The sequence below is a fragment of the Neofelis nebulosa genome, chromosome 7, assembly GCF_028018385.1.
Source record: "Neofelis nebulosa isolate mNeoNeb1 chromosome 7, mNeoNeb1.pri, whole genome shotgun sequence".
NCBI lineage: Eukaryota > Metazoa > Chordata > Mammalia > Carnivora > Felidae > Neofelis > Neofelis nebulosa.
In genome coordinates, this window is record NC_080788.1 from 34,499,597 (window position 1) to 34,521,067 (window position 21,471).

General features: G+C 37.9%; 1 protein-coding gene across 11 annotated transcripts in view; it reads left to right on the forward strand.

Moving 5' to 3' along the window:
• MYO9A (myosin IXA) overlaps positions 1-21,471 on the forward strand; it is a 280,075-nt gene that overhangs the window by 124,648 nt on the left and 133,956 nt on the right. For 10 of the 11 annotated variants that reach the window (XM_058737154.1, XM_058737157.1, XM_058737152.1 and 7 more), the window contains one exon: positions 5,268-5,387. The exons of the other annotated variant lie outside the window; for it this stretch is intronic. In XM_058737154.1, coding sequence (XP_058593137.1) covers positions 5,268-5,387 — 120 coding nt within the window. The remainder of the gene's footprint in view (positions 1-5,267; positions 5,388-21,471) is intronic. 11 annotated transcript variants of the gene reach the window in all.

Genomic DNA, 21,471 nt, shown 5'->3' on the forward strand with positions numbered 1-21,471 from the left:
TAAGTGGTTTTTAATCCATACTTGATTGTTATAAGATGCTAATTCTATATTCCCTTGGCATTTGTTAAGAAAATAACTAAAAAATGATGGTAAAATAAATGACAAAAAAGTAAGAATATACTAGAAAACATCTGTTTAATACAAAAGAAGATAGTAATGAGAGAAGAGGAGTGCAAATAATATGTCGTAAGACATATCTGGAGGGGCACCTGTGTGGCTCAGTAAGTTAAGTGTTTGACTTTAACTCAGGTCATGATCTTATGGTTCATGAGTTTGAGCCCTGTATCAGGCTCTGTGCTGACAACTCCGAGCCTGGAGCCTGCTTCAGATTCTGTGTCTCCCTCTCTCTCTGGCCCTCCTCAACTCACACTCTGCCTTCCTCTCTCTCAAAAATAAATAAACATTAAAAAAAAGACATATGGAAACTCAACAGCACACTTCTAAAAGTTTATTTTTATTTTGAGAGAGAGCACATGAGTTGGGGAGAGGGACAGAGAGAAAAGAATCCCAAGCAAGTTCTACAGAGCTGGAGACAGGGCTCAAACTTACGAACTGTGAAATCATGATCTGAGTTGAAATCAAGAGTCAGACGCTTAACTGACTGAGCCACCCAGGAGCCCCAAAGGAAGAGTTCTTTTTTTCTTTTTCTTTTTAAAGTTTTATTTTGAGACGGGTTGGGGGGGGGTGGGCAGAAAGAGAAGGAAGGAGAGAATCCCAACCAGGCTCTGCAGTGTCAGTATGCCACTTGAACCTACGAACTTACGATCATGAGCTGAAATCGAGAGTCTGACGCTTAACTGACTGAACCACTCAGGTGCCCCAGGGTTGTTGTTGTTTTTATATTTATTTTGAGAGAGTGTGTTAGCAGGAGATTGGGGAGGAAGGGAGAGAAGGAATCCCAAGCAGGCTCTGTGTTGTTGGCACAGACATGGGGCTCGATCTCACGAACTGTGATCTCACTTCTTAATTACCAGTGGGTCAAGGAAGAAATCACAAAGGTAATTAGAAAACAGTTTGATGGTTATATGCTAACTAATTTGGATGTTAATTAAGGGTGCCTGGGTGGCTCAGTCGAGCGTCCGACTTCAGCTCAGGTCATGATCTCTCGGTCTGTGGGTTCGAGCCCCGTGTTGGGCTCCGTGCTGACAGCTCAGATCCTGGAGCCTGCTTCGGATTCTGTGTCTCCTTCTCTCTCTGCCCCTCCTCTGCTCATGCTCTGTCTCTCTCTGCCTCTCAAAAATAAAGAAACGCAATAAAAAAAAATTTGGATGTAAATTTAAAAAAATTAAGAAAAAAGAAAGAAAGAAAACAGTTTGATGGGGTGCCTGGGTCACTCAGTTGTTTGAGCATCCAACTCTTGATATTGGCTCGGGTCATGATCTTGCAGTCTGTGGGTTTGAGTCCTGTGTCAGACTCTGTGCTGGTAGCACGGATCCTGCTTGGGATTCTTCCTCTTTCTCTGCCCTGCCCCTGCTTGCACTCTCTCTGTCTCTCAAAATAAGTAAAAACTTAAAATATTTTGAGATGAATGGAAGAAAATATACACCAAAACTTACTGGGATGCTGCTGAAACAATGCTTAGAGGTAAATTTATAGCTTCAAATATCTCTTAAAAAAAAAGAGGGGTGCCTCTTAATTTAACAGCTCCCAGTTGGAAACACTCAAATATCCATCAGTGGAAGAAAGGATAACCCATATTGTGATACATTCCTACCATGTAACATTATTCCTCAGTAAAAAAGAACAAACTACTCATACTCATAATGAGTCACAAAAACTGAGCAAAAAAAGCCAGGATATAACGCATATGATTTTGTTTAGTTTAAGAACAGGCAAAATAATACATAGTGATAGAAACCATAACTTGATTGTTTCTGGGAGGACAAGAGTGGTATTGATTGGAAGGGGATGAAATAATGGAAATATGGATAATAGAAATCCTTAAAAAAATTTTTTTAATGTTTATTTTTGAGAGAGACAGAGACAGAGTACAAGCAGGGGAGGGGCAGAGAGAGAAAGAGGGAGACTTAGAATCCAGAGGCTCCAGGCTCTGAGTTGTCAGCACAGAGCCTGATGTGGGGCTTGAACTCATGAACTGTGAGATCATGACCTAAGCCAAAGTCAGACACTTAACTGACCGAGCCACCCAAGCGCCCCTGGAAATCCTCTTGATTGAGGATTACATGGAAGTAAATATTTGTTTAAGCTTATCAAATTTAAACTTGAGATTGGTGGATTTTACTGTGTATGAGATATACCTTTATTATGGCCATAAGGCCCAGGAGCTGGTATTACAGAAACTACTTTAGGATCAGAGATATGGCTTCAGATTTGAACGATTAGCTAGGATTGAGTTCCCATTATGTGGTAGTATCTTAGAAGAGCTTGGACTTTTCTGTCGCTGAAAAGATAATTGAAAAATTCTGTCCATTGGCCTTGAGCATAGAAACAAGAAGGACCTTAGCAATCTGTGTTAGGCTTTAGATAAGATTTTTCTTTTTCTTCTTTTTTTTTTTTAATGTTTTTATTTTATTATTTTTGAGACAGAGACAGAGCATGAGCAGGGGAGGAGCAGAGAGAGAGAGGGAGACACAGAATCCGAAGCAGGCTCGAGGGTCTGAGCTGTCAGCACAGAGCCCAATGCGGGGCTCGAACTCACAGACTGTGAGATCATGACCTGAGCTGAAGCTGAAGTCGGATGCTTAACCGACTTAGCCACCTAGGCACCCCTAGATAAGATTTTTCTTACATTACCTGTAAAAAAATCAGTGCCCATGTCTTTACCATGCGTAGGTATGGGATCTGAATTTATGCTGTGTTTTTGATGCATGATCTCAAGCTAAGAAATTATCAAAATTAGACCAGGAACTAGCGTACACCAACATTAATAAACATCTTTTAAGAGTTTATGGGACTCCTTAGACAAGAAGACTCACTGAAAATGTATTTCTATACTTATCCTAGGAAGCCTAACCACCTTAACAGGGAGTTGTTACACACAGCAAACAAGAGGAAGGTCAGCTTAAGGTTTCAAAATAGTATTATAGTCTAAAACAAGAGTTAAAGCATAGAAAGCAGAATGAAAGAAGTTTAAAAAAAAAATAAGGTAGGTATGATGGTGAGACATAAACCTGTCACAATTATAAAATTAACGGCATTGCTACAATTTAATTAGATAAAAGACTGCGCTGGCTGTAGTAATGTCAAGTGATTTCTTCAAACTGCTTACTAATTTAGTATATTTAATACCTGAACTTTTACATAAAATGCTTTAATACCGTAATCTCCTTAAAACTATTTTTGACTGGCAGATTATTTTTTTTTTTTAATTTTTTTTTTTTTCAACATTTTTTATTTATTTTTGGGACAGAGAGAGACAGAGCATGAACGGGGGAGGGGCAGAGAGAGAGGGAGACACAGAATCGGAAACAGGCTCCAGGCTCCGAGCCATCGGCCCAGAGCCTGACGCGGGGCTCGAACTCACGGACCGCGAGATCGTGACCTGGCTGAAGTCGGACGCTTAACCGACTGCGCCACCCAGGCGCCCCTGACTGGCAGATTATTAAGATTGCTATTGAAAGGCCTAAAAGTCTAGTGATAACTTTTTAAAATTACAGTTTGGAGGGAGTATAAATAGAACTCACCACGTGTTTGTTTCTTCCCCCCCCCCCCCCCTTCCCTCAAATGGTCCCCTTCAACTGATACTTACCTTCTATCACCAGCAACTAACCAAGTACAGGCTAGTCTCTTTGCCTAAGCATTCTTTCTTCATGTAGCCCATCAAACGTGGTGGGGAGGATTATTGGTAAAGTACAGGCTAGTCTGAACCTAAGCATTCTTTCTTCAAGTAGCCCGTCAAACACAGAGGGGAGAATTATTGGTAATGAGTGTAGAATATTTTTACTGAGGTATTCTTTGACCTAGAAATGATAGATAACTTGATAGTATTTGTCTCTTTTTGAAACATTGAACATTTACAGCTGTGGGCTCTCCACAGTGGATGAGAGAGTGTTTTATTCGTTTACTCTTTTAATATTGGATGTGAAAATAATTTTCACATCTATTTCATTTTTAAAAGCCTACTATTTATGTGTTTATTCTTATATAATGTATTATAAGATTCCATGTCTTTAGCTAAAATGTAGATGCCTTTTCTCTGGATCCAGTTTAAGGAATTACGGTTAGACTGAACCATGCTTTGCCAACTTGTTTGAACTACTCTGCCTCTGTTTAACTTTTTAAGTGATCCTGTGTTGAGAACTGTTCCTACATAGTAACTCATTCCAAATTATAGAGTAAATATGCACTAATGAAACTTTAGTTCATTGTGTTGCTTACTTTGCCTCTGTTGTTAAACCATTCCCTTTTCTCCCCCTTTTGTTTTTTAAAGGCAAACCTACATAAATTTGAATATAACGTCTTATCTCTAGAGATGTTCTTTGAGTAAATGATACTCAACACCACCTCCCAAAACTGGCGGTGCCTATTCTCTTTTAAATCCATCTGTTGCTAATATTAATGGTACTGACATCCTCCAAATCCTCATCATTGCTAGAGTGACTCATGGTTTCAGTAGCACTAATCTGGGGCTTTGGTCCTTATGTGAACATGCTCTCTTCCGTTTCCCACCAGTAGTTGATCCTGTCTCACTTGACTAAGAAGTGGTGGTGAGGTACATTTTCCAACTTTCTTTTCAGATTTATAAATACCAAAGTGCTGCTGGGTTTTCCTGCTCTGTTTTGCTTTTCTTCCTGCTCTTTAAACACTGACACACTTGTTGGAATTCCTACAAGTGTGGTTTATTGCAAGATTTGTGAAAGAATTGTTTAACTTTTGGTAAATTGTTTTGGGTATATTTCTCTTTGGTGTTCCATCATTGTTCCTTGCATTGTTGCCAACTATATGCTAATTATATTTCAGACCTGATAAAAATGGGTCAGTTAAAAAAATAGCTAAATCATACAAATTATTTTGAAATTTCCCTAATATTTTAAATTAGAAATTTTCAGTGTGATGTTATCTCACAACACTTTGAATACTGATAAGGATACTTTGAATATCTAAAAAATACCTTTATGTTTTCCTTTTATTTTTGTGTAATTTCCACAAATCAATTTAGAAAAATTATTCACATTTAACTCCTATTACTTGATATACTTATATATATTCTTAAGATAGTTGGCAGCATTGTCCTTGAATCTCTATTGGTTTGGGCTTATGTAATCTTTTTCTTTTCTCCATTTTTTGTTTTTCTTTTGCTTCCTAAGGACATGATGATACAGCGCCATGTGCAATTTTGAAAAGTATGGATAGTTTTAGCTTTCTCCAACACCCAGTCCACCAGAGGAGCTTAGAGATTCTGCAGAGGTGCAAGGAAGAGAAGTACAGTAAGGCTGCAAATCCTGATAAACTCTGTGTCATCACATATCTGTTTGGAAATGGAAACCAGGAGCATTTTGCACCAGGGTGGGACATAAATTGCATAGGCAATATGACCTCCATAATCGTTTGACCAGTCTCAGGATACTTCCATTGAGACTTAAGTTCTTTCTTTTGAAAAAGTTGATATACCTCTTCTTTGAACTTGGAAGACTCTTTGCCTGTGATCCATGAGTTGTTAATTATAGTTGGTTATAGACTCTGAATTTGTTTCCACTTTTGTCTTTAAAGTAGCTGAGTGATGGGTAAAAATGAATAATGATTTTTTCCCTGCTAATTTTTAAAAAATGCTTTATTGAAATCTAGTCGAGATAAAATTGCATGCAAAAGCATAGAGTTTGGTAAATTTTGACATATATATGCACTTGTGAAATCATTAACATGATATAGATAATTACTATATCCAACACTACCAAAAGTTTCCTCTGCCTCTTTCCAATTTTTGGCTGATTGTTATGCTTGCTTATGCTTGAATTTCAACATCAGCAGTGTTGCTTTTGTATATCATTGCTTAATCCACTTAGTTTGATTGCAGTTCTCCTATCAGACTTTTCTGTGTCTGATTTAGAGAAAAACCACCATATTAATGTTTTGGATTAAGGAAGAATGATAGAATCATAGTGGATATTTCTTTTTTTTCTTTCTCTTCTATTTCTTTCTTTTTCTTTTTTATAAAATTGGTGTGAAAAGATGCCCGTGGTCTCCATTTCCTCCTTTCTATTTGTTATACTCATTCTGAATGAAAATAGATTGTTTTGCCTATTGTGGGATTATAGTTATTTTGCTACTGCTATAGTGAGAATAAAGAGATCCTTCAGAATACTCAAATACTCAAACCCCAACTTAGCAGTTTCCATATAATGGACCTAAATTACTTACAGATTCTGAGCTTTTTACAAATTACCACAGATTTACTTTGTTGATTTTACAGTTTTGTGATTGAAATTCCATGAAATTTTAGTAAGAATTTGTAAAAGCAAATGTTGTGGATTCTTTTTTCAGTTCTTACTTTTGCTGTCTTGGTATAAGGAAATGTGTAATGCATTTTGAAAAATACTATTAAAAATGCTTTCTCATTTTAGAAAGAACAAAGGTAAGTATTTCATTTTAAAAAGACCATCCTTAAGAGTTACAATGAATTAATTGCTATTGTTTCTAAAAGGTGTACAATAAGTTTTATTTCAATTACCCATCTTCCTTTTTAAATCTTTTAATCCATGGGACATTATTTAAACCAGTTTACAAATCTTTTTGGGAGTTTAATTCTTTTTAACTTTTAAATAGTTGCAAGTGGTTTATTTGCTTTGTTGATTTTCATCATGTTCTGACAACCCTAGGCCTGATTGTATTCCAGTTTAGTATATATGGGTTCGGAATAGGAAGGCACCATGTACAGTATAGGCTGCGTGAGGAAATTGTACATTTGTTCTGTGTTTACATGCAAATTGATTTTTACATTTATGGAAGTTGGAGTTTTTCCATTATTTTAAGAAGTTTGTTCCATTTTATATTATAGTACCACCAATAATTAGAATTTTATACTCTATAAAATTACAAATTCAATTTTGGGAGATTGTTGTTAAAAAAACAGGGGACTACCAGCTTTAGGTAATGGATAATTGGCAAGGTGAATGAACCCTTCCACAGGTAACAATGATAAAACCTGGAAAAATTTTTATTTTATTTATTATTTTTTTTCCTATGTAAAACTTTTTTTTTTTCAGTATATGAAATTTATTGTCAAATTGGTTTCCATACAACACCCAGTGCTCATCCCAAAAGGTGCCCTCAATACTCATCACCCACCCTCCCCTCCCTCCCACCCCCATCAACCCTCAGTTTGTTCTCAGTTGTTTTTTTTAATTTTATATTATTTATTTTGTTTTCAATATATGAAATTTATTGTCAAATTGGTTTCCATACAACACCCAGTGCTCATCCCAAAAGGTGCCCTCCTCAATACCCATCACCCACCCGCCTCTCCCTCCCACCCCCCATCAACCCTCAGTTTATTCTCAGTTTTTAAGAGTCTCTTATGCTTTGGCTCTCTCCCACTCTAACATCTTTTTTTTTTTTTCTTTCCCCTCCCCCTCCCCCATGGGTTCCTGTTAAGTTTCTCAGGATCTACCTAAGAGGGAAAACATATGGTATCTGTCTTTCTCTGTATGGCTTATTTCACTTAGCATAACACTCTCCAGTTCCATCCACATTGCTACAAAGGGCCATATTTCATTCTTTCTCATTGCCACGTAGTACTCCATTGTGTATGTAAACCACGATTTCTTTATCCATTCATCAGTTGATGGACATTTAGGCTCTTTCCATTATTTGGCTATTGTTGAGAGTGCTGCTATAAACATTGGGGTACAAGTGCCCCTATGCATCAGTACTCCTGTATCCCTTGGGTAAATTCCTAGCAGTGCTATTGCTGGGTCATAGGGTAGGTCTATTTTTAATTTTTTGAGGAAGCTCCACACTGTTTTACAGAGTGGCTGCACCAATTTGCATTACCTGGAAAAAATTTTAAAATAACAAAATGATTTGAAAGCATTGGAAAAAGACCAAAAAACCCCCACTAAAAAACCATAAAGAAGCAGAAACCAGAGGAGAGTTTATTCTTTGAAGTAAGTAAAGTAGTGGATAAGAATTGTGAATCTGTGGATTTTTGTACAAGGTCCTTCCCCACTCTCATAGCCCCAGAGATGGAAAACCACAACCATACTGACTTGAGGTATCAGAGAACAAAGTTGAGGACTGGCAAAACAACTTGGAATTTAGGAGGAAAATCTGAAACTGAGAAAGCTGCCAGAGGGCTAAAACCCAAAGTTAGAGTATGAATTCTGCCAGCCGTACCTGGCTGACAGCTATGAGTACACAGGGAAGCCTGTCAGCAAAGCAGTGCAAACCAAATAGGAGACAAACTTCGAAACACACAACTGTAGTAGGTGAGATTTGCAAGTTTGCTGCTCTTTTGACACACACTTTTTGTATCTGTGTGTAGCTCCTGTGGGAGAAAAGCTGAATTCTTCCTGCCTTAGTTGGTATCCCATAAGTAGAGGGGGGGAAAGAAAGAAGCAGAGGAATATTTGAAGAAATAATGGCTGAAAACTTTTTATATTTGTTAGAAACCTGGCTTAGAGATCCAAGAAGATTAATGATCTCCAAGTAGAATAAATACAAAAAAAAACCATAATTAGGCACATTGTAGACAAACTGCTAAATGTCAAAGACAAAGAGAAAATCTTGAAAACAGTGAAGAGAAAATATGGCCTATCAAATACAGGGGAATAATGATATGATTAACACCTGACTTATTAAAGCAATGGAGATGGAAAGATGTTGAAAAATCATAATTAAAATCTCGCCCTGGCCCAAAATAAACCAGAACACAGCTGTTTCCTACCTCCCAAACAAATCCCAACTTTCAGGCAAAATTTCTATATTTTTAGTTTGGGTCCAGACAAGTTAAGTATCTGTTGAAAGAAAAATCAACAGCCTTCAGAAGAACATAACAGAATTTAGTGTTGGCACAATGTATTATCCATAATGTTAAGCTATCAACAAAAATATTCTTAATAAATGAACCTTAAATAAATATGTTTTCAGATAAAAAGTATCTGAGAGAATTTGCCACCATAATGTGTATTCTATGAGAAATAATAATGGAAGTTCTATAAGCCAAAGGGAAATGGCACCAGGGTGCTTGGGTGGCTCAGTTGGTTAAGCGTCTGTTGATTTGCACTCAGGTCATGATCTCATGGTTCATGAGTCTGAGACCTGCGTTGGGCTATGCGCTGACAGTGCAGAGCCTGCTGGGGATTCTCTCTCTGCCTCCCGCTCTGCCCCTGTTCCACTTGAGTGTACATGTGCTTGTTCTCTCTCTCTCAAAAACAAATCAACCAACTTAAAAAAGCAAAATAAAGAGAAATGGCACCAGATGGTAATGTGGATGTGTAGTAAGTGTTGGTAAACTTTCTGCAAAGGGCTGGAAAGTAAATATTTTAGCCTCTGTGGGTCTTATGGTCTCTGTTGAAACAACTCAGTTCTACTGTGAAAGGAACCATAGATAATACATAAATAAATGAACATGGCTATGTTCCAATAAAACTTTACTATGGGCACTGAAATTTAAATTTCATATAATTTTTACATTTCACAAAATTATTTTTCTATTGCTATTTTTTTCCTTAACCATTTAAAAATGTAGGGGGCATAGGGGCGCCTGGGTGGCGCAGTCGGTTAAGCGTCCGACTTCAGCCAGGTCACGATCTCGCGGTCCGTGAGTTCGAGCCCCGCGTCAGGCTCTGGGCTGATGGCTCGGAGCCTGGAGCCTGTTTCCGATTCTGTGTCTCCCTCTCTCTCTGCCCCTCCCCCGTTCATGCTCTGTCTCTCTCTGTCCCAAAAATAAATAAAAAACGTTGAAAAAAAAATTTTTTTACATGTAGGGGGCGCCTGAGTGCCTCTGTTGGTTAAGTATCCGACTTCGGCTCAGATCATGATCTCATGGTTCGTGGGTTTGTGCACTGCATTGGGCTCTGTGCTGACAGCTTAGAGCCTGGAGCCTGCTTGGGATTCTCTCTCTCCCTCCCTCTGATACACCTCACCTTGCTGACAGTGCTTACCTTAAAGTCCCTGACCTCAGGCCCACAAATGTGTGGGGTCCCACAAATGATTGAAAATTTAATCTGGCCAAATACAATTAATGGAATTCCATTGTGGAATTTCAAATGAAATTTAAGTCTTACAAAAATGGAATTAAAATAGAAATAAGTAATAGATATCTGACAAATACAAGTATATTTTTTAACTAATCTCTACACCCAGTGTGGAGCTTGAACTCACAACCCTGAGATCAAAAGTCACATGCTCTTCTGACTGAGCCAGCCAGGCACCCCTCAAGAAATCCTCAAATATTTTGAAAATAAACAACATGTATAAATGACTCATGAGTTAAAGAAAAATTTATAAGGGCAACTTGAAACTACTTCGATCTGAATGAGAATAGAAATAACATAACTTGCATAATGCAACTAAAGAAGTACCTAGAAGAAAATTGATAGCTTTAAGTCCTTATGTTAGGAAAAAAGGTCAAAAGTCAAGGATTTAAGCTTTTACCTTATGAAGCTACAACAATAAGAGCGCATTAGACCCAAAATTAGTAGAGAGAAGTGACGAACTACAATCCATGAATACAAAGCAGACCAACAGTAGAGAGTATCAGTGGAAACCAAAAGCTGATTTTTCTTTTTTTCCAGTTTTAGAGGGAGAGAGAGAGACCACACATGTGCATGAGTAGGGGAGAGATGCATAGGGAGAGAGAGAATCATAAGCAGGCTCTACACTTAGTGCGGAGCCTGATGTGAGGCTTTATCCCAGTTCCCTGGGTCATGACCTGAGCCAAAATCAAGAAATGGAATGCTTAATCAACTGAGCCATCCAGGTGCCCCCAAAATCTATTTTTTCAAAAAGAGCAATGAAATTTATAAAGCTCTGGGTCAGTCCATTAGAACTTTCTATAAAGATGAAAATGTTCTCCAACCATGCTATCTAAAAGCCACATATGGCTGTTAAGCACCTGAAATTTATTTAAAATTGAGAAACTGAAGTTTTAATTTGATTCAGTCAAATCAAACTTGAAAGCCACATGTGGCTAGTGACTGTGGTATTAGTGCAGTTCTAGCCATTCTGATCAAGAAATAAGAGAGAAGAAGACACAAATACTGTTATCTGGAATGAGAAAGGGACACAGTTATATATGATAGAGACCTCAAAAGACTGAGGAGAGATTATGTCAATAAATTAAGCAACTTAGATGAAATGGACAAATTCCTTGAATGTCAATCAAAATTGACCCAAGGAAAAATAGTTTGATCACTCCTATAAATGATATTGGCTTCATAAGTAAAATCTTCCCCCCCACAAAAAAGTGTAGGCCTACATAGCTTCAATAGTAAATTTGATTTAAGAGATGTTTAAGAAAAGAATAATACCAGTTCTCTTCAACTATTTCAGAAAATATAGGAGCAAGTAACCTTGTACAAATCTTATGAGGCCAGTATTATTACTCTAATACCAAAAGCATACAAAAACATTACAAGAAAACTATGGACCTCACAATGATGGGTGTAAAAAGGCTTAACAACATAAGGGCTAGCTGAATTCAGCAGTATAATAAAGGATAATACATGAAGCCCAGTGGAATTTAAGGTTGAATGAATGAATGAAAGGAATGAAAGTTTGGTTTGATAATAGAAAATCAATCATTATAATTCACTATATTATCCTTCTAAAAAAGAAAAAGCATATGATACCTCAGTAGTTGGAGAAAAAGATTTTTTTGTAATTTTTCACTCATTTAAACACCTTTAGGAGCCTTGGAATAAAAGGCAGCCTTCCTCAATTTTATAAAGAACATGCATGAAAATCCTACGGCAGACTTCATATGTAATGATGAAAGATTGAACACTTCTCTGACATTGAGACAAGGCAAAGATATCTGCTTTTGACACTGATATTTAACATTGTACTGAAAGTCATACACAGTGCTATAAGGCAATAAAAAGAAGTAAAAGGTGCATAGCTTGAAAAGGAAGATGTAAACAACATACGGTCCTCTATGTACAAAGAGTTAAGGAGTCTGATATATGCTCTTTGATCTAGGAAGTAGATTCAACAGCCTCTCATGATACCAGGTAAATTTACAAAATTATACTATTTTAGCCATGAAGACATAGAAAATTAAATTTATGAATTTTATGTATACATCTTTGGCAGCCAGTCTCCTAGATATTCTTGTTATCCCCATATTATGGTATTCACAACCTTGTATAGTCTTCTGCATTTTTCCTGTCTTGGTCTGTGTGACTTATAGGACATGGCAGGAGTGATAGTATGTCAATTCCTAAATTAAGTTATAAAAGACTGCAGTTTTCATCTTAGGTAATTTCTTACTTGGTAGCTCTATCTCAGATCACTGTCTCTAGGAGAAAGAAGCAAACTGTCATCTGTGAGTCGCCCTGTTGAGAATCCCACTGAAGCCACTGGTCAACAGGTAGTGAGAAAATGATCTTTGCCACTAACTACATGAGTGAACTTGGAAGCAAATCCTTCAGTTCCATTCCAGTCTTTTTTTTTTTTTTTTTAATTCAAGGTAGTTAACATACAGTATAGTATTGATTTCAGGAGTAAAACCCAGTGATTCATCACTAACATATAACACCAAGTGCTCATCCCAGCAGATGTCCTCCTTAATGCCCATCACCATTTACCCCATTGCCCCACCTACCTCTCCTCTAGCAACCCCCAGTTTGTTCTGTGTATGTAAGAAGCTCTTATGGTTTGCCTTCCTCTCTGCCTTTATTCTTACTTTTCCTTCCCTTCCCTCTATATTCATCTCTTGTTTCTTAAATTCCACAAACGAATGAAATCATATGATATTTGTCTTTCTCTGACTTATTTCGCTTAGTATAAACACTCTAGTTCTATCCATATTGTTGCAGATGATAAAATTTGATTCTTCTTGCCCCTGAGTAGTATTCCATTGTATATTTATACCACATCTTCTTTATACATTCATTAGTCGATGGACATTTGGGCTCTTTCCATAATTTGGCTATTATTATAAAATAATAGCATTATTGATAAACATTGGGGCGCATGTGCCCCTTTGAAATTTTTATATCTTTTGGATAAATACCTAGTAGTGTAATTGTTGGGTTGTGGGGTAGTTCTATTTTTAATTTTTTGAGGAACATCCATACTGTTTTCCAGAGTGGCTGCACCAGTTTGCATTCCCACCAACAATGCAAAAGTGTTCCCCTTTCTCTGCATCCTTGCCAACATCTATTGTTGCCTGAGTTGTTAATTTTAGCTATTCTGACAGGTGTGAGATGGTATCTCATTGTGCTTTTGATTTGTATTTCCCTACAGTGAGTGATGTTGAGCATTTTTTCATGTGTCTGTTTGCCATCTGGATGTCTTGGAAAAGTGTTTATTCATGTCTTCTGCCCATTTTGTAACTGGCTTATTTGTTTTTTGGATGTGGAGTTTGATAAGTTCTTTATAGATTTTGGAAACTAACCCTTTATCAGATATGTCATTTGCAAATATCTTCTCCCATTCTGTCAGTTGCTTTTAGTTTTGTTGGTTGTTTCCTTCGCTGTGCAGCAGTTTTTTATCTTGAAGTCCCAGTACATTTTTGCTTTTGTTTCCCTTACCGCTGGAGACTTGTTGAGTAAGAAGTTGCTGCGGCCAAGGTCAAAGAGGTTTTTGCCTGCTTTCTCCTTGAGGATTTTGATGGCTTCCTGTCTTGTGTTTAGGTCTTTGATCCATTTTGAATTTATTTTTGTGTATGGTGAAAGAAAGTGGTCCAAGTTCATTCTTCTGCATGTCACTGTCCAGTTTTCCCAGCACCACTTGCTGAAGAGACTGTCTTGATTCCATTGGATATTCTTTCCTGCTTTGTCAAGGATTAGTTGGCCATATGTTTGTGGGTCCATTTCTGGGTTCTCTATTCTGTTCCATTGATCTGAGTGTCTGTGTCAAATTCCTTGATTCTCTCTGCGTTTTCATTATTGATATATATAAATGCAACCAATTGCTGTGTGTTGACTTTATATCCTGCAACTTCGCAGATTTTTTGTATCATTCTAGCAGTTTTTTGGTGGAGTCTTGTGGATTTTCCACGTAGTTTCCTGTCATCTGTGAAGAGTAAAAGTTTGACTTCTTTGCCAGCTTGTATGCCTTTTATTTCTTTTTGTTATCTGATTGCTGAGGCTAGGACTTCCAGTACTATGTTGAACAACATTGGTGAGAGTGGACATCCCTGTCGTGTTCCTGACCTTAGAGGAAAAGCTCTCATTTTTTCCCTGTTGAGAATGATATTATCTGTAGGCCCTTCATATATGTCTTTTATGATATTGAGGTATGTTCCTTCTATCCCTATTTTCTTGAGTATTTTTATCACGAAAGGATGCTTTTGTCAAATCCTTTTTCTGCATCTACTGAAAGAATCATGTTTCTTATCTTTTATTAATGTGGTGTATCACACTGATTAATTTGCAAATATTGAACCAGCCCTTGGCCCAGGAATAAATCTCACTTGATCATGGTGAATAATTCTTATTTTTAAAAATTTTTTTTAAGTTTATTCATTTTTGTGTGTGTGAGAGAGAGAGAGAGAGAGAGAGAGAGACAGACATAGTGACATAGCACGAGGGGGTGGGAGGGGAAGAGAGGGTGGGAGACACAGAGCAGGGTCCAGGCTCTGAGCCGTCAGCACAGAGCCCAACACGGGGCTCAAACCCATGAACCACGAGATCATGACTTAAGCCGAAGTTGGATGCTTAACTGACTGAGCCACCCAGGAGCCCCAGTGAATAATTCTTTTAATGTACTATTGAATTAGATTTGCTAGTATCTTGTTGAGAAATTTTACGTCCAGGTTCATCATGGATATTGGTCTGTAATTCTCCTTTTTAGTGAGACTTTTGTGTGTGTGTGTGTGTGTGTGTGTGTGTGTGTGTGTGTGTGTGTGGTTTTCGAGCCAAGGTAATGCTGGCTTCATAGAATGAGTTTAGAAGCTTCCCTTCCATTTCTATTTTTGGAACAGTTTGAGAAGAATAGATATTAAACTCTTCTTTAAATGTCTGTTAGAATTCCCCTGGGAAGCCATCTACACCGCCCCCCCCCCCCCCCCCAGGACACTTATTTGTTGGGAAACTTAAAGAAAAAAAAAATTCTTTTTAACATTTATTTATTTTTGAGAGACAGAGAGAGACAGAGTATGAGTGGGGGAGGGCAGAGAGAGAGGGAGACACAGAATCTGAAGCAGTCTTCAGGCCCTGAGCTGTCAGCACAGAGCCTGATGTGGGGTTGAACCCATGAACCATGACATCATGACTTGAGCTGAAGTCAGATGCTTAACCGACCTAGCCACCCAGATGTGTCTATTGGGAAATTCTTGATTACTGATTCACTTTTTTTGCTGGTTATGGTCCAGCATTTTCTGTTTCTTCCTGTTTGAGTTTTAGTAATGTGTGCCTGTCTAGAAATTTGTCCATTTTGTCCAGATTGTCCAATTTGTTGGCATACAATATTCATAGTATTCTCTAATAATGGTTTGTGTTTCTGTGGCGTTGGTTGTGATCTCTCCTCTTTCATTCGTGATTTTATCTATTTGGGTTAGAGCTCTCTCTTTTTGAGAAGTCTGGCTAAGAGCTTATTGGTTTTCTTTATTCCTTAAAAAAAACCTGCTTTTAGTTTCATTGGTATGTTCTATACCATATTTTTTGTTTCTATATCATTTATTTCTGCTCTAATCTTTATTATTTCCTTGTTCTGCTGGCTTTGGGCTTTATTTGCTGCTCCTTTTCTACCTCCTTTAGGTGTCTTACTTCTTGAGATAGGCCTGAATTGCAATATACTTTCCTCTTTGGACTGCCTTTGCCATATCCCAAAGGGTTTGGACTGTCGTGTTTTCATTTACATTGGCTTCTATGTATTTTTTTTTTATTTCTTCTTTAATATCCTGGTTAACCCATGCATTCTTTAGTAGGATGTTATTTAACCTCCATGTATTTGAAGGCTTTCCAAATTTTTTCTTGTGGTTAATTTCAAGTTTCATAGTGTTGTATTCTGAAAATATGCATAGTATGATCTTGATCTTTTTGTACCTGTTGAAGGCTGATTTGTCACCCAATATGTGATCTATTCTGGGGAATGTTCCATGTGTACTCAAGAAGAATGTGGATTTTGCTGCTTTAGGATGAAATGTTCTGAATATATCTGTTAAGTCCATTTTGGTACAGTGTGTCATTCAAAGCCATTGTTTCCTTGTTTATTTTCTGCTTAGATGATCTGTCCATTGCTATAATTGAGGTATTAATGTCTCCTACTATTATGGTATTATTATCAATAAGTTTGTGCTTGTGATTAATTGATTTTTATATTTGGGTGCTTCCACATTGGCATAAATATTTATAATTGTTAGGTTTTTTTTTAAGTTTATTTATTTATTTTGAGAGAAACAGACCACAAGTAGAGGATCTGAAGCAGGCTCTGTGTTGATAACAGAGAGCCCGATGCAGTGCTCACACTCATGAATCATGAGATTATGACCTGAGCCAAAGTCGGATACTTAACCGACTGAGCCATCCAGGCATCCCAATTGTTAGATCTCCTTGATGGATAGACCCCTTAATTATGATATAATGCCCTTCTTAGTCTCTTATTATAGTCTTTGTTTTAAAATCTAGTTTGTTTGATATAAATATGGCTTCTCCAGCTTTCTTTTGAGGTCCATTATTATGGTAGATGGTTCTCCATCCCCTCACTTTCAATCTGCATGTGTCCTTAGGTGTAATATGAGTCTCTTACAGTAAGTATATGGATGGATCTTGTTTTTTAAATCTGTTCTGCTACCCTGTGTGTTTTGATTGGAGCATTTAGTCCATTTATATTCAGAGTGATTATTGAAAGATACGAATTTAGTGCCATTGTGTTAACCTGTAGAATTGGTGTTATTGTTCTTTGGTCCATTATAGTCTTTGCTGTTTCCTTTTTTTTCTCCACTCAGAGAGCCCCCCTTAGAATTTCTTGCAGGGCTTTTTTTTTTTTTTGTGGTCACAAACTCCTTTAGTTTTTATTTGTCTGGAAAAACCTTTTTCTCTCCTATTCTGAATGTCAGCCTTGCTGGATAAAGGATTCTTGGCTGCTTGTTTTTCCTATTCAGCACATTGAATATTTCCCTTCTAGCCTGTGTAGTTTCAATGGCCAGGTCTGCTACTAACCTTATGTGTCTACCCTTGTAGATTAAGGACTATTTATTCTTAGCTACTTTCAGAATTCTGTGTTTATCCTTGTATTTTGCAAGTTTCACCATGATATGTCATGGTGTTGACTTGTTTTTATTGATTTTGAAGGGAGTTCTCTGTGCCTCTTGGACTTGGATGCATGTTACCTTCTCTAGATAAGAGTTTTCAGCTATAATTTGTTCAAATCCATCTACTGCCCTTTTTTATCACTCCTCTTCTTCTGGGACCCCTATGATACAGATATTGTTTTGTTTTATAGAATCAGTACTCTAAATCTCTCCTCATGATCTAGTAACATCCTTTTCTTCTTTTTTTCAGTTTCTTTATTTCCCATAATTTTATCTTCTATTTCACCTATTCTATTCTCTGCTTTTTCAGTCCTCACTATCACTGTATCTAGTTTGTTTTGCATCTCAGGTATAGCATTTTTAAATTCATCCTGACTAGTTCCTAGGTCTTGGATCTCTGCAGAGATCTCTGCTTTGATCTCTGGTGTCTTCTCTGTGTTTTTCAAGGCCAGCTAGTAGTCTTATAACTGTTGTTCTAAATTCCATTTTAAATATATTGTTTTTATCTGTTTTGAGAATGTCCTTGGCTGTGATTTCTTCCTGAACTTTCTTTTGGGAAGAATTCCTCCATCTTGTCATTTTGGCTAAGTTTCTGTCTGTTGCGTGTTTTAAAAGCTTGTTATGTTTCCTGCACTTGAGAGTACTACTATATTAAAAAGGGGTCATACGTTGTTCAGGGCCTGAGGGACGCCTGGGTGGCTCAGTTGGTTAAGCATCTGACTTCAACTCAGGTTACGATCTCATGGTTTGTGGGTTCGAGCCCTGTATTGGGCTCTGTGCTGACAGCTCAGAGCCTGGAGCCTGCTTCGGATTCTGTGTCTCCCTCTCTTTCTGCCCCTCTCCTGCTTACACTCCGTCTCTCTCAAAAAATAAATAAACATTAAAAAAAAAATTAACATTGTTCAGGGCCTCACACTCCAGGAGGTGTTTCTGGTGTATGCTGTGTCCACTCTGCTGTTGTGTTTTGTCTGCTTTTTCCCACTGGTCAGTCATTTGCAGAGCTCCTCCTTGCTTGCAGTGGTGGAGTGTTTGGACCTTTAACTACATACACTTTGATTTGTTTGTTGAAGTAATCCTGGAATAAATCTAGAATCAGTGGTAGGCCTGATTCTAGAAAAAGAGAAAAAAGAACAGGAACAGAAAAAAAACCAAACAATCAAAAAACTATCTTGCTGATTCCAAGGAAAAACAAAGTGGGGGAAAAAAGAGAGAGAGAGGAAAAAAGGCAGAAGCAAAGGGAAAAGAAGAAAAAAGAAAGGAATAAAAAAGCCTGATTAAAAAAAAGATGATGAAAGGAAATGACAAAAAATAAATCAGAAACTATGAGCCTGATTCCAGAAGAAGTAAAGAAGACTGGTAAAAAGGAAAGAAAAAAAAAAAGCATTATTTATGTCTTAGTGCCTGGGGGTGGAGGTAGCTGTGCTTGTCTGGAGGAGAGGCCATCTGTGTTGTCTCAGTGTGAGTCTTGCCCCAGTAAATAAGCATTTGCAGGCACAGAGGGGCAGGGTTTGGTGTCAGCAGGTCTTGCCCACTGGGCGCTCTGTGTTGGTCTCTGAAGTCCCTCCTGTTGGTGTTGGGGAAAAATGGTGCCACCCCAACCCCTCGTCCTCCAACTGGGGATCTCAACCCCTGTTGTTCAGGCAGCCCTCAAGGATTAGTGAGGGAAGCTCACCCTGCGCCAAAACTCTCTTGCATTTTTTTCTTTGGTGCACTGCTGGGATTCAAAACCCAAAGTTTTAAAGGACCTGGCACTTGGCACGTAGCTGGGATTCAAAACCCAAAGTCTTAAAGGCCTGGCCTGGCACAGAGCCTCTCCCTTCCTCCGGAGTAGAGCCCCTTCACCCTGATCATGAAAGGCCTTTGGCTGGCACTTGCAGGGTCTTTTGTACTTAGGGAGGCAATAAACCTTCTTCGGAAGTACTCCAGGAAGGGAACTTTCTCTCCCAGTGCGCCCTGGAGATTGCTACACCACACTAAGGACTCTCGGGGCCAGGTCCCTCTTCCCCAGGAGCGTGCACCATGGCTCTGCTTTGCAGAAAGTCACATACTTCCAAAACCTCAGGGTTTTAGCCCCAAAAGATCCAACCACTTCACATCTGCCAAGCTGTCTCCCTCCAACTTTGGACATCCTTCTGTGTCTCTACAGATCGATTTCCTGGGTGTTCCAAGTAATCTGACCTCAACATAGCTGTGTTTGAGGGATGAGCAATACCTGGGGTTCCCCTACTTCTCTGCCATCTTTTCTCCTCCCCAGTTCCATTCCAGTCTTGAGATGACCATAGCCTTGGCCAACAGGTTGAATACAACCTTATGAGAAACCCTATCGGAACCTCCAAGCTAAGCAGCTTTTGAAACCTGTCTCTCTAGAAAGTCTGTGATTATGATAACTGTTAAAGTGCTAGGTTTTGAAGTGCTTTAATATGCAATGGGTAATAATACACCAAATCATGAAATATATAGGGATAACTTTAATGAAATACATGTTAGACCTGTATACAACCAAGGGGAATTGAAAAATACTTAAATAAATGGAGATACATGTTTTTCTTTTTCTTCTTCATTTTCTCTTTCTTTCTTTCTTTCTTTCTTTCTTTCTTTCTTTCTTTCTTTCTTTCTTTCTTTCTTTCTTTCTTTCTTTCTTTCTTTTTTGAGATACATGTGTTTCTATTGTTGAGATGTCAGTTCTTCCCCAGTTGGATCAATAGTTTGAATGCAATTCTGATGAATATCACAGCAGATTTTTTGTAGAAATTCATGAGCTTATAACTAAGATTTATATAGAAATATAGAATACCTAGGATGACAAAACAATTTTGGAAAAGAGCACTTAAGCTGGAGAACTTATACAATACGATTTCAAGACTAAAATAATGATGACATTGTTCTCTTATTCTTAAGATCAAGAGATCACTAGAACCAAATAAAAATCCAGGAAAAGATCTACACATAGAAGTCAATTGATTTTCTGCAAAGATGTTGAGATAATCCAGTGGGGTTGACTATAGTCTTTTGAATAAATCACATTGGAACAACTGGGTATCTGTATGTAACAAGAAGACTTTTACCTTATATTATACATAAGATTGAAGTCAAAGTGGGTCATACAGCTTTTCTTTTTTTTTTTTTTTTTAAATTTTTTTTTTTTAATTTTTTTTTTTTCAACATTTTTAATTTATTTTTGGGACAGAGAGAGACAGAGCATGAACGGGGGAGGGGCAGAGAGAGAGGGAGACACAGAATCGGAAACAGGCTCCAGGCTCCGAGCCATCAGCCCAGAGCCTGACGCGGGGCTCGAACTCATGGACCGCGAGATCGTGACCTGGCTGAAGTCGGACGCTTAACCGACTGCGCCACCCAGGCGCCCCCTTTATTTTATTTTATTTTTTTAATTTTTTTTTTTTAATTTTTTTATTTATTTTTGGGACAGAGAGACAGAGCATGAACGGGGGAGGGGCAGAGAGAGAGGGAGACACAGAATTGGAAACAGCTCCAGGCTCCTAGCCATCAGCCCAGAGCCTGACGCGGGGCTCGAACTCACGGACCGCGAGATCGTGACCTGGCTGAAGTCGGACGCTTAACCGACTGCGCCACCCAGGCGCCCCGGTCATACAGCTTTTCATAAAGAGGAGAGCTATTAAATTTGTAGAAGAAAACCTGAGGAAAGTCTTTGCAGTCAGGCAAAATCTTTTGCCAGGCAAAAGTTTCTTAGATCGGACATAAGAGCATAAACTGTTTAAAAAAAAAAAAAAAAAAAAAAGATGGAGTTCACCAAATTGAAAATTTCTACTTTGAAATAGATCTTAAGAAAGCTAAAAGCATACCACACCCTGGGAAACAATATTTGTGTAATAATTTATAATACTAATAACTGATAATGGATTTGAAAACAATATTTTCAAAACCCCTGTAGTTAATAGGATCAACAGTTCAGTTAAAAATAGCCTAAAGATTTGAACATGTGCTTTAAAAAAAGAAGATCTATGAATGATCCTTAGGCTAATTAAAATTATCAGTTTCATTCATCATTAGGGAAATGCAAGTTATAATCACAATGAGGTCATATTAACACCCTGTGACATGGCTAAACTTTAAGAAGTTGACAGTACTAACTGATGCTGAAGATGTGGAGCAACTGGGGGTACTTATTTACT